At 35.5% G+C, this 15,156-nt stretch overlaps 1 protein-coding gene across 1 annotated transcript; it reads left to right on the plus strand.

The window, feature by feature from the left end:
• Positions 1-12,015: 12,015 nt before the first annotated feature.
• Positions 12,016-12,330, plus strand: TRIADDRAFT_7637 (uncharacterized protein; the record flags this gene model as incomplete). Its single annotated transcript, XM_002116356.1, has 1 exon — positions 12,016-12,330. A coding segment is annotated over one exon (315 nt), but the record flags the coding sequence as incomplete, so codon positions are not given.
• Positions 12,331-15,156: the final 2,826 nt, after the last annotated feature.

Below are 15,156 nucleotides of genomic sequence, written 5' to 3' on the forward strand. Positions count from 1 at the left end.
TTGATACCATTTTACATAATTTATTAAACAATTAATGATATAATTATTTCATCATTATAATACAGAATGTATATTATATCAGAATTGTGCACACTGAACCATCGGTAAATGTATCTACTACCTTTGGCTCTATTATCAAAGAAAAGCTTGAAAATATTACGCTCCTAATCTTCGAAACAATAACAATATTTTCCATGTTATAATTAAATAGATTTTACAGTAGTGGTAAATTTCATCCGGTATCTTGTTTACTGTAAACAATATTCTACTAGCTAACGTGACTGTAGAGATATTGGTCATAACAGTATCCGTGTATTTATAATTGAACAATGACAAATTCTGGATTTCTTCCAGATACATTTATATATAATTTAATCCATTTAATCAAGAAAACGTTCTCATCTAATACTTGCTTTAGTGCTCTCTAATTTTATGTTACAAGCTTACTTTGCAGATGAGAAAATGAAAGAAAAATTAAAATGAATTACTACAAACTTATGCTATCAAGCATTCAATTAAATATATACATTTTGTTAGCTTCTTTTTAGATACCATTTAAAAGCAATATAACTTTTACTATCTTTACTAATTTTACTCGTAAATAATGTAGTGTACAAATTATTAATTAGTGTATTCAAGTAAATTATTTATGGTAATTTAATTTACTCCATATATCTTAAATACAAATATGCATACATGATTAAAAAATTACCTTTTAGTAGGTTGTTTTATTACTTACTTGTGTTGTTTATGCCATGTAGGTGTTACATCATCATCATTTACGAAGTTTTGCATTGGTTTATTGATGAATCATCGATTACATAATTAGTCAATAGTAACATGAATTAAAAGAGATGGCAATTAAAATTACATGAGAAATCTTACGCTTTCTAGTAGGCTAATGTGAACGAGACAGTAGTGATGTTAGGCTAACGCAATTTCATTGGCAACTATCGATTTCAATCATGCAGAATAACAATGTTGAAATTTGATCTTTTTCTAGTCTTGACAGATATCCATTTTTGCTCTGGAGTAGAACATTAACGATCTCCAGTCAAGAAACAAATAGCGAAGGATATTTTCTAGCTGTACCTGATGTAATCATTCTGTTGTATTTAAGCATCTAATTTGTATTTACTTATTGGATCTACCAAGGGATGTTTAATACCTCGTATAAATTTGCATGTCTTACTCATCACTAATCAATGTTGTCCATAATCTACGGCATAGGAAAACAATTCAAATGGAATACGTTCATGGCACCTTATAAAGCTCCTTATCCTACTTTCTAAGGCCAAATTGATATTGATAAAATGAAATAAATTAGCGAAATGTATTTTTTTACCAAAGAATTTTATCTAGCTATTTGTAATAGTGGAATTGACTGATTTAGCCGCTACAAAGTACGATGGTTTGGTGTATAATTGAAATTTTTCACAAAGATATAAAATACTAGATCTTGTCCGCTATTTCTACTACCACATATTACCTGACCATACATTATATAGTGAACTATCTAGACTAATATTTCTTGCAATTTAAAATATTATATAGTAAAAAGAGGAATAGCGATATGAGCGATTTATGTGCTCAGTTATCAAAGAATAAATTGATAGTTTTATTTTTTTCCTTTATAGAAATTGTCACTAATAAAGAATTTAATTGCAAAATACGACGGTATTTTTGGTTTATATGCAATCATTCTACTAGAATAAATAATACCCTCATTATAATGTGGATTAACATAGCTTCTTTTTATATGTACTGGTATGACGGCTTATATTAAATTGCAACAAATTCAAATAAATTGATTATAGTTAACAGGGTTAATTAATCTTAAATTATTGATATTTATTGAATTGATTCAAAACATATGCTGAATAGATGTAGAGAATACTTATTAATTATTACTATTGATATTAGTGAAGCATATTATTATTCTCGTTTTACAACGCGTCTTATAGATAGTGACCTTTGAAATATGACGATTGATATCAAAGATCAATGGCTATATAATAAGCTAATCACTAATTATCAGTATTGTTTAGTAATATTAAATAACAACTATCAGTTTTTGAAATTTTGAACAACAACTATTGGATCTTTACGTTTGATGTCTAGTAGATTGAAATAGAATCAGTAATCAATATCATTCATTACTAATATTCACTCTTTTCTCTAAATGATTCTGACTAGTTAGCAATGGAAAACCCTATATGGCTAACAAAGTTACTGAAATATGATTGTGTCGTCGAGCATTATTAGTTAAAAGCGAAAATAAACTACTATTTTAATAATAGTTATTCATAGATATCAATTGCCTGATTTGTTGATTAACCCTCTATCGGTATTAATTAATTCTCTCCTTTTCATATCTTTGTTGGCCATTTATTTGCCAATTTTATTCTTTGAGATATTATCAGAAACCTTTATTTGTTTACTTGAACTCAGCCTTGTGCTCCTATTACATTAAATGACATGACAATAACTTCTATCTTGATTTATTTCTTTGCTTTTTTTTATCATCATATTATTTACAGTTAACTGATATTTGCCAGACGGTAATATTTCTTGCATAGATAATAAGTGTGCACGTAAAATACGATATCTCAAATATTTTATAGCCGTATATTTATACTCTTCAATAAAAAATATGCGTTCTGGTTATAAGTTAGCATAATACAGTTGATAACTTAATTATTTCACAATAGGAAGAAATAACTGGATCGGAATAATTCTCGTAAACTTGTCTGCTAATGTCTGCTAATGTTCATTTGATCATGGCATGTCTTTTATTTCGAAAACAATAGTTAGCCTTGAACCAGTCTACTAGAGGTCAAACTATCGTGAGATTTGAATAGGTTACTTAGCTGTATAATGTTATAGAAAGGTAGAATTTTCAAAGTGAGTTTATAATTGCTTAGGTGTATTCCATAACCGACAGAACATCAGAAATTGGCTTCTGCTTTCTTTACATACTTTATTAAAGATATTTATGTACTGTTAATAGAAGTAGCAAAATAAATATTCAATCCGACCCAATTTTATGATATATAGTTGGTTGCGATGTCATAACCAATGAAGCGAACATGTTTATAGTTTCATTTTGCCAAACTAGACCCATCCATTCGCCATCTGCTGAATACATAAATGCTGGTACGCAAATTATACATTAGTATATATCGATAAAATAGGTTTGATGGAATTGAATGGCTTTACATATAAGATATGAGTGTTCATTTAGTATAGTAGAATTAATAGATCCAGTTTTGATAGCTATTGGAATTCATAACTGGTTTATTCTATCGTTTCTAAGTAATGAAAGATATCGCATTGAAAGAGTCTGTGCTTGAGACATGTATTCTCCTTAAAGTCGATTTTAATCAAGTATTGATTATAACGGCTGCTAATGGAGTAAACTGGTGATATGGATCACAGCCAATGCGGATAGGGATACATAATATCAAGAGTTATCTTGAAGACCCCTTTCTTCTCACTATGGCGGTCTAGTGAATAATTACTGCTTCCATTACAGTACGGTAGTATTGTTTAGTAAAGGTAATTTTATTTGTTTTAATGAAAGGATGTCTAGCTATTCTGTAGACCATAGATTGTCGTATATGTCATATTCGCATGATAATAAATTGCACACTCTATTGATTTTATTTAGGCTTGACGAGTCAATTGGTAAGTATTCGATTTGAAAGACTTTTGCTAACTAATTAGCGATACTGTATATATGCTTTATCATCATTAAGCCATCCTTTGAAATGTTCAATTAGAATTGATTGAAAGCATTTCCACACCGCAGTGTGCTAGCCTGGTGCCTAATGATAGAAGACAGTTTCTATGATACTGCGTACACTATACGTTTTTCGTTCCGTCTTTTAATTAATCCAAAGTATGCTGACTCCTGTTTAAATTCCTTACATTCATATAGTACCAATGGCATTAAGATAAAATTCATCGAGAAATACAGTACTATGGCAAAAGAGCAACTGCAAGATTCAGGTGGTGACTCTATCACACGTTCTGTATAATATTAGGTTATGAGTAGGATCAATATACGAGTACAGTGTACAGATATAGTTGACTACCGTAGTGACGTGATTTAGTGAATCATTTATGAGTATTCCTTAGTTGGCCATTTATGGCAGCAACATCATGACGTATCAGCTAACTTCAGCATTTTTGGAATGGACTTGATGATGCCACTGTCTAATTATACACTTTTGCAGTCATTTTGCATGTCGTTGAGAAAGTACCCATGGGTATTCGATAAATACAGTATAATTAATTTATTCATTTTATATAATGAATGAATTACCGTATAGTATACAGCAGAAGTCAAAAGTCTACTTCTAAGTTGATAAATGGAGGGTAGCAACCTCGAATGAAAGTTATGATTGGAGAATCTATCTATGAATTCACGTCGTTGACTACAGTAATATTAATTTGCATTTTGCAACAAGCTCCTTGATACAGACGTACGCTCATGCAGACTTTTTCGCTTTATCGTATCATCTATACACCAGCTGTGAAAAACACTTTGTGGCCAACGATACCAAATCGTAATCAACTGGAATGCTAAAGACAAGTCTAACCCTAAGCCTAAATTATACTGCTGATTATTGCATTTAAATTGGAGAGAATTTAGATACGGGAATAACCTGATTACAGTTGGATGAGCACGGCCATGTTGTAGAAATAATGTGGCGAAAATTAATTCAGCTCAGTAGAGATCTCTGATACACTACAACTTCCCAGTAGGTGTACTAATAACTAAAGTGTTTCAATAACTAATGGATTGCTATTCTACTGGATGATGTACCTCTAAGGAGACAATTGGGGAGAAGAGTATAAACTCAAGCCCTTTATCGTGAATATTAAATATATTATTGTAACCCTAAAGTTAACTGATTAAACAGTACTGCTTGTTGTGCAAGTGGGGAGAAAATTGGGGAAAATGGAATGGCATGCTTCAAGTCAAGTTGATTTAGCTAAGCGCTGTTTGCAAGTCTGCAGTACATATTCTACAGTAAGAGAACGAACTAACATCGATTCATGCCAATTTCAACTATCCAATCTATTACAGCCGTTGAGAGCATGAATGTTGAAGTACAGTACAGTACAGCAAATCAGCTGCATCTATCGCCATGTTGAGGTTTCTGCATGCAGACTTGGCTAATGGAATGCCAATCTGAGTATGCTACTGTAAAAGCATTCTGTAACTAATCGTATATAAATCGTGAATTTTGCTGTAATAAGTAGATTGTCAGATAGTCAGATAGTCCTTGGTAGTTAGGCGAACCTAACTTCTGTAATAAAGTGAAATTTGCAAGAAACTGTAGTTCCTGATTTATTGTTTTGAAGATCACTTTATCACATTTTTGGGGCTGCACTACAGCTACTAACACGAACTGTGATCGTGCTTGGTGCTCTGAAGATGACTGCAAACGACAGCCAGTTGATGGCCTATCTATCGCCATGTTGAGGTTTCTACATGCAGACTTGGCTAATGGAATGCCAACCTGAGTATGCTACTAACACGAACTGTGCTTTGAAGATGACTGCAAACGACAGCCAGTTGATAGCCTATACTGTGTCTAGTGTCTACGGTATGTTATTGTTGTACAGTGTACAGTGTACAGACTACAGTATAGTACTGTACAACATGGTACTGTAATTGGGCTGATGGCAAATGTGTAAAACGAATGTCGCCTTTAGCCTCGATGCGCCAAATACCGCCTTAGCGTACGACATCTGTTTTACTTCAGTCTACTATACGGGGTATGGGTGTACGCTATGTTATCCGGCTTTGGAGGCATGACGAGAGAAATGACGAAACGTCTTGTCTGCCTCTATGAGACATCGCGTACGCTCCACAAACTAAATTAGTCTACTATTGAAGAAGGCTGTCAAGCGGCAGATCGACTTGGACTAAAACAAGGGGCAAACTGGCACTGTGTCCAACACGCATGTCCATTTTCACGCTGACTGGTTGAGTCAACAAAGGTAGTCATTGATCGGTGAAGTCCAGCCTCTTGACTGTCTATCAAATCAATTCAACGTATCCATTGGTTGATAGCAATGACGTCAGGCATCATCTGCCATCTGTCAACGTATTCGATTGGTCCAAGTGTTGGCGAGAAGAAGTATCGTAACGCTTATCAGATCGATTGCATATTTTAGTCACTTCCCCTTGTCTATAGGATCATTTGGAACTTTTTCTAAGCTTTTATAGTTTTTCCAACCCCCAATTTATTGTTTGCAAGGTTGGAGGAGAAAAAAAAAGGAGGTTAAATCCGTCACAACAAGATTCCTCTTTTCTTATTCATACTCATCTTGAGTTACAAAGAGTTTATTACTATCCGTTCATGGCGTCGTTGGCCACGAGGCCACACGGCGAATATATTCAACCATCGTTAGCGTCAACGTCGCAGGTAAGCCAGTCAACAATAGTTTCATGTTCAATCTTATTTGATGGACAATTTCAATCCATCCTTCATTCCTTACCATGGGCATACCTTAGGTTAAGAGAAATCCCATCATGACTCCTCTGTCGTTCAATGAGACTCGGCTCCAAGTGATGCCAGTATTGAATTTTCAACGTCTGCATACAACTTTTTTTGGGGGGTGAAAAAAAAAAAGTTACTTATTGATTGTCACTCATTATCATTTGTATTGTACTGTTTGTCGTAAGTGTAAATTTGGACTTTCGAGTGGAACGTGGCGGGACAACTTTGAACAGTTTGCTGTAGAAGGTAGAATGCAAGTGAATGCAGGCATGAGAATTGCACTTTGGTAAATGAGTGGACTTGCTTGAAAATGTCACTTGAAATCCATTGAGCATCGTCGTCTTGTACTTTTCCTTGTACTGGCCATGCCAGAGAGAGAGAGAGTATTTGACAACGTTGTCCGAGGTGCGATAGCGAGACAAGGGCGGTATACAACAATCCTTGTTGGTGCTATTCTATGACAACAGTCGTTTGTATAGCGCGTGGATGCGTCCTCTTCTAGTCGTATAGATCGAGCGCCCGCCCCAACATCAACAGCTGATTACTAACCATAGTCAGTTGGATCCCCTACTTACTTGTACAATAAAATCGTCAACAAATAAAAAAATACCATGTCTTAAATCATTACAGAATGACATAGTTGAGAATAAACCGCTAAATGGAGCGTGAGATATTGTGTAAAAAACACGCTCAAAATGGACGAGTTTCCTGACAACGCCGGTCAGTCCCGCGTCAAGAACCCATCCCCGGTGTAGGCTTACTAGACTGTATCAGTGAGTGGATGGCGTAAATCGGTGCCGACATGCTGCTCGCCGATTGATTTTTTTTCCTTATATAAGCTCCAGAGAGTGTCCAACATTCCTTCGCGGATTGGATAACTAGAGGGCTGTCATGAAAAACCGTATTGCAGTAATAATAATGCTGGAGTGCTAAACATGAAACATCCAGGATGGATTGAAGGGAGTAGAATCTAAACTGTGTACAGTTGGAAAGAAGGAGTGGCACGACGCAACGCGTTAACCATTCTCGTCTTCTACGATCAATTTACCGCTCCAAATTACAGTATAATGTCATAAAAAGACTGCCATAAGTAGAGAGTACATTCAAGAAACGAGCTCAACTCAAGGGCATGTTGTTTTCACCTGCACTATTTTTACAACTTTGCTTGTTTTCCTTTTGAGGAAGGAGACAACGTCGTTGGATGGAAAGTGTGCAACAGAAATAGATACGTTGTGTGTGCACTGTACAGTACACTATAGCCTGTATCATAATGATGAACAAGCAAAATAGGCAACGTTGACTGTTGTATTGGCATGGAGTTCCTCCCATCCCTCCTCCTCCTTCTCGTTCCTGCTCCTCCCTCTCCCTTCTTCTCTTTCAATCGGTTTTATCTTCTTTTCAATGCATTGATTGCCTAAAAGAGTCGGTCTTCTCAACATTACCACCAAAGTGCTACACCAAACTTTTTTTTGTTTCGTAACTGTTGCACTGCTTCAGAATATCATTGTATTATCGACATTTTCCCCTCCTCTTAATTGATGTCTGCTGTTCATGTGCAATTGTGCATGTGGCTGTTACCGATGAGTCACTTCCATCTTGGAGATGGTTGCATTTAGCAACTTACAGCTATTTACAAGTTTTTCTTTGCGTTCATAATATTGTAAGTCGTGTCATGCCAGCAGTGAGATGACAACGATTAGGCAAGTTTCAATGGTGTAAGTTTATATAGAAATCGTAAGAGTTGTCTATCAATGGATCGGTCTGGATATCTCTCACATTTCATGCATGTTCTCCCAAATTGTCTCCAGCTGACATGTAAAGGGGTTTCAAATTTTTTTATCGTGTGTATTAAGAATTTGAGATGCCCTTGATGACAGACGTTATTTGTTTAGTATGTACCAATTTACCCATAGTTTGTCTTGACATGATACCTACGTACCTCTGACAGGGAAGTTCGAAAAATATCCACTTCTACAGGGTGGATAGGACACAGGTTGTACGAATGTTTAAAGTGGGTAGAGGAGTCGGGTAGACAGGCCTGATTGAAATGCTCAGTCGTCGCTTTTATACCGATTAAAGTACTTTGCGGTACGACATCATCTACATAGAATTATGGGATCAATTCCAATTGACTGCAATGGATCCGAACTAGGCTACGCTTCTAACTTGTGTAACATGGACTTTCCCTGATTGCCTACAAGTAAGGAGTCCTTACTTGTTTGAAATCGACACCGCCACGCTTCTTTCTACATTACAATTAGCTATCATAAGCAACGGTATCCTGCTACAAGTAATGTTATTCCTAGGCTGTTACACTACTCCAATTTCAATGTCGTATTCGACAGTTCCCAATCAAGAATGTGCTTATTGATGAAGGCCTCTTAGCCGATCTTGCTGACCGACATTTCTGTCGCTGCATTTGTTGCCATAGAGAGACTCCCTCTAGGTTCACCGTCACGACGACCGGAAGTCCGTACTTCAGTTCGATCGTCACGTAAAAGCATTAGTCAAAGCGCGTTCCATACAGTACGTCTTGTCCATCTGTCTGTCGACACCACTCTCTGTTGTCATTCTCAAAGCTTAGTCAAGAGTGATAGAATTTCCATGAAAACAAGACGAGTGAGTGATATCGTATAGAGTGTTCTGGTACACTACAGTGTACAGTACATTGTACCATGGTCCTGAAAAGCTTGAGTTTGCATTCTACATCTCTGAGACCGAATGTATGGTCTTGTATGAAGATATTGATACTGTATCAGTAGCATGGTCTATGTACAATTGGACATGCAGAGTGGATACTGTAACTTTATCGTACTCTAATAAATGCGCGTTCACTGTACTAGCGATAGTAGACTGTATGATACCAGGGTCAAAAGTGGTAGAGAAGACACAAGAAACGATCGATTGAAAATTTCAAGCTGACGCATTGTCCTAATTACCATGGATGCGGTGAATGTTCCATGCTCATTTTTGCTCATTTAGGACAAGGTGATGACATTGAAAGGATTTGCAACCTCTATCACACTTTTCGACCATTGATCCATGTTTAACGATCGAGTACTATTGCTGAAGACTACAGTGGGGCGTAAAGGGACGAGTGATTCAGTTTGACCGACTGCACTGGAATGCATGTACCCATTTTCCACTGGATAGTGAAGATTGAAAAGGTTGAGAATTAATTGATAATAATAATATTGCAAGTCAAGAAAAGGCCAAAGACGCTGCCCTTTTTTTATACTTGTCTTGACTGGACCGACTTGTCCTTCCTGCAATTGACTACCTTGGCAAGTAATGAATAAATCAAACTTATCTCGGGTACGATAACAGTCTTTTGAACACAAATGCAAACTAATTTGACAATGATTTGACCGCGATCGTAGCCAAGGATCATCATCATCATCTTGTACCGACCACATCATTTAGGCATCCATCCCTCTTTGTACTTTTAAAGTCAACCTACTGTACTACAAAAAATAAACCATCCTATTTTGATGTCAATACTTATCCTTTCGTTCCATTTTAACATCAATAGTCTGAACATTTCATCGATATAGCGTGAATGATCGTATCCTTGCCTAGCAGCAAGGTTGATTTTTTGCAGCTTTAGCCAACTCGATGGCATGACTGTCTACGCCATAAAATGCCCAAAACAGTAATGTCGCCTTTTGTGTACATTATTATCAATTAGTTGTATTTTGAATCGTTCATTTCCATTATGGATAGATAGTTTAATGAAAACACCAATACAACTTTCAATCAATCAATTTGAGTTATGTGACTTCACTACATGATTGGACAGCTTATGACCCTTTCTCACTTTCATTTCGATAGCATTCGTGACATGATTTAATGAAGGTGCCAGTAGTTGACGCTCTAGAAATTGTAGTCTTACTCTTTTCTCTATTTTTAGTTTGCTGTTAAGCACTAGTACCTTAAAGTGTAACATTTTGCCTATATTATTGAAAACGAGTATATAGCAGCTACATAATCAATGGGCTATGATCAATCAGCCTTCTCATACGACATTTCAAGAATTAATCAGTGTAGTCATTTGTATGGAAAGAAGCGCATGATATAATAGAACTTGAGTAATTCATACAGAATCGATTTTTGCACATTGATTATCCAATCAAAGAAGATTTGTATTTTCTGCGACAATTAACTTCGACCGTCTGAATAGTAGTTGAACTATAAGTTAATTTCTGAAATGTTGATATGGTGCAGTAATTGGTGTAAGAGAATTAATATCGAATATCACTGTTCATTGATATTGATTTGTTTTATCTTTACCCTTACAACAATAAAGGACGTACAACCTTCACCTTTGCAATTATTAGCAGCGACATGTAGTAAAATTGGTCAAGGACCAGAACAGCAACAACAACCGCAGCCGCAACAGCAGCAACAACAACAAGTTGCTGCTGTAGTAGTTCAACAGCAACATCACCATTTACACCATCATCAACAAGCGCCACCGCCACCTCCGCAACATCATCATCATCAACGGCAACAGCATCAACAGCAGGTTACCGAAGTGCCACCAGCCAATATGAATCAGAGAATAGCAAATAATGCACAAACTATTTCTAACGAATATACTAATAGCGCCGGTAATTGGAGCCATGAGACTACCTCCAATGCTCATACCAATAATTCTAATAATACAAATAATGGAAATAATGGCAACTCACCAAGAGATAGCAGAAGTAGTGTCGTAGTATCTTATCCTAACACGCATTTTAATGTAGCCAATGTTAATCCTAATCTACAACAAGCTGTTGCACCGTCTTTTTACAGCAATTATGATCCTAATGAGATGTATTATGCATCGGGCAATAGTAACGCATTAATTAGAGTTCCAAATCCACCTAGTGGACACGTCCAACAACATAGGAATAATGTTAGCGGTGTCAGTAGTGGAGGTGTTAGTGAATCGCAATCATCGCCGCATTATGTCGGTGGTATACAAACTAGTGTAAATGCAACTACGGTTGTAGCTGCATCTCATAATTATATCACAAATAAGGATGTTAGCGTTGTTACTGTTGGTAATAGTGGTGGTAGTTACAATTGGCCTCAGAAAAGCAATAACGTTAACGACCAACAACAGCAACAACAACAACAACAACAGCAACAACAACAACCACAACAGCAACAAGTGGCAACTGCACCATGGTTAGCACTTCGTTCAACTGCTTGGACCCCCAACAACGCAGCTCAGAATAATTCCTATGCAGTAGGTTATCACTCGACAGCCAATTTAGGCAATTTAGCACCATTGTCTCCAGTACCGCCTCATATGTCTGGTGCACCACCTAATCTACCACCCCATGGTAATTTTATTAATCAGTATTATACACCAGATGCCAATGCAGCACCGAACGCTAATCAAGTACTAAATTATCCGCCAACTGTAACACCAGATGTCTCGCAAGGTCATCAGGTCACTAATCCTCCGCAAGCGCCCGGAAGCAATAAAAAAGTAAGACGTGTTGCATGTTGCTGCCCAAATTGTCGTAATCCAGATTATAAACCACCTCAGGGTGGCAAGAAAATGCACGTATGCCATTATCAAGGTTGTAGTAAAGTCTACGGTAAAACATCTCATTTACGCGCACATCTTCGCTGGCACACTGGAGAACGACCTTTTGTTTGTAATTGGTTATTTTGTGGTAAAAGATTTACTCGCTCAGATGAATTGCAACGACATCGGAGAACTCATACAGGAGAGAAAAAATTTGCATGTCAAGATTGTGGTAAACGTTTCATGAGAAGTGATCATTTATCGAAACATGTGAAAACACACAATAATACCAATTCTAAAAAGGGTTCTCAACACCAAGGTAAACAAACAGCTGGCTTGCAACCGAAACATGAATTACCAGATCAAGCCGCCACTTTAAGGCGTCAAAATATATCTTCAGGCGACCAAGGGTCATCAGAATATTGAAACCTGGAGTCATTTTGATACGTAAACAATTTTTCACTGACTATATTTTTTAGCTTAAACATAGCACTTTATTTCCTTGATGTAATTTTTTTGTTATTATCTCGAATGCTTGTACGCACCTTTAGTGAAGAAAAATCACAACGATTGTTATGGTAAAGTGGAATTATTACAGTAATTGATTGTTCATAATTACGAATAATTACAGCTACTGATCCAAACAATGTCACTGTTTTCTAACGGTAATACCGTAAGTTACTGTGAAGTAGTCATATTGAAAAAATCAAATTGGGATAGACAATACTTAGCTGCTACTTGAAAAGGAATCTTAAACGCGTCAATTTTGAGATATAGCGTATTAAATTTTTATTCTTGTTTTATTTAATATAACCTTTTTACATACATCTTTTCTCAAATTTTAATGCTAAAGCTTGACTTGATTTAAATTAGATAATGGATACTTGTGAACGTAATATACGTATGTCTACTGCTGTCAATGCAAGGGAAATTAATATCATTTCATAAACAATGTTTTTCCGTATCAAATTGAAACATTGCTAATGTTGCACGAATTTTTCTAAATGTAATAGCAACTGTACATCATGTGCATGATATTTGGTATAAATCTATTTTACGTACGTTTACGTTGATATTCTATTACGTTTCACCTTCAATATTCATCATGTTTAATTTATTGATAAATATAGACGTGTACACATTAATTCACATTAGTAATTTCGTGTTAACATGTAGCCGTGTGGATGTGTTCGATTGTGTGTTAATGTACATATGTGACCGCAGTTATGGAACCTCACTGCAACGTATTATCGTCACTTATGGTAGTATTGGCACTTTCGATCAGTTCAATTTAATGGCAATCTTAGTTCAGTAGCTTGTGCAATGAGACCGAAGGACCTTGCAAAATCTTTTTTGTAACCGTTGTTATACACTATGTATCTACATTTTAACTGTATGGTTCTTAACGTTACAATGGATAGCGTTTTATTTGTACTTCTGAATTTATTTTAACTCAATTCTTCTACTTAAGAGTATAAAGTTAATCAGCACTTCCCAAATTGATATCGCTGTTGTTTTGGATTATAGTTAATAGTCCAGTGTTGCTTTTAGTTTTAATATGTCAACTTTCTGTTTTGTTTTGATGGATGAATTATGGATATCGGATGTAAGCGTCTATCAATGCTTAATGGCGTTGCTGTTGATTCTGCAAAGGTGGATGTTAAGTTCAGCTTTTATTATTTAAAAACGATATTGGAGCTTTTGGCGAAAAATTTCAGTGAGTTGAATCGATGTTTTATCGGAACTATAAATTCATTACTACAAATGTTTTATGATACGTTCTTTCAACGCTCTTTTTTACTTAATACATATATATGCGATATATATGGAACGTGCATATATCCCGTAACACATATACCTAAAACTATATATAAAATAATGTCTAAAATAATCAAAATGTTATTCTCGAATGTTGGCTTGTTGTTATTTGTTTAAAAACTTAGGATTGTAACATGATGACAAATCTATAGTTACAGTAAATGAGAACCTTACATTGGTGGTTATAGCCTGTATCGTTCAATTAACATTGGGAATTGCACTTTGAATTACTGATGACAACTTACTTTGACAACTGATGTTGTCGAAGATTCAAGTATATGTTTGCTTAATCAGGTTGTTGACTGGGTCTTGGAGGAATACGTGCAATTAAAAAGCGTCCTCAGTAATGATATTTCGTTTTTTATGTTGGTAAAGAAACTACGGAGAGATTAATTGTAGATCATTTACAATAAATGCTTAAAGTATCAGAAAAAATTTAATAAAATAATAACTTAAAGTGAAAATATTGTCGCAGTATTTATGGCTCAAGATGAGTACCGTAGAAGTTAACAGTGTGCGGTCTCGTATGATTGTTGCGTGCAGTGGTATCTTTAGTACTACACTAGGGACTGATCTATAAATGGGCAATAGGACAAGGTCATCGCATTGCAGCATCATCAATAAAATTAACTGACATCCTGTAATATCATTAATATAGAAAAGTAGATGATTATTATGGTAACTAAGAAAGGTGATAAATACATATGCTACTATATCGCTGCGTTGTTGTTTCATTAGTATAATATAATTTATTATTATTGTCCGTGATGTGCAGGTATCAAGAGCAGAATTATATACTAACATTGTGTCGTAGAATGTGGCTGGTATACGGTCTAATAACAGTGGTAGCAATTACTGTCCATAACTGACTAAGTACTTAGTCGAATATCGCATACAAGTACACGTATTAACAACTTCTGAGTATAAAGCTAGTCATAAGGATAGGAAAAATTTAACTGATGATTAACAAATTATACATGTACGTATTCGCATTTAGGGCAAAAATTATTAGTAATCGGAAAAGGAAGACATACGTAATCAAATTTTATTTATTTTCTATAACGTACTCGGGTATAAAATCAATTGTATGATCCTGTAATATATCCCCAGAACTTTCATCAATTATGTATATTTTCGAATATACAAGAAGATACAGTTTTTGCTTACATTATTTACAATATCTATAGGTGATATGGGTTTAGATACATTATTGAAAGAGCTTGTCTATATCATTTAGATACAGAATATGAATGAGATTCTGATAAAGACGTTTCCACATCATAGTAACTGTACAGC

This window comes from Trichoplax adhaerens, genomic scaffold (genome assembly GCF_000150275.1).
Source record: "Trichoplax adhaerens TRIADscaffold_15 genomic scaffold, whole genome shotgun sequence".
NCBI lineage: Eukaryota > Metazoa > Placozoa > Uniplacotomia > Trichoplacea > Trichoplacidae > Trichoplax > Trichoplax adhaerens.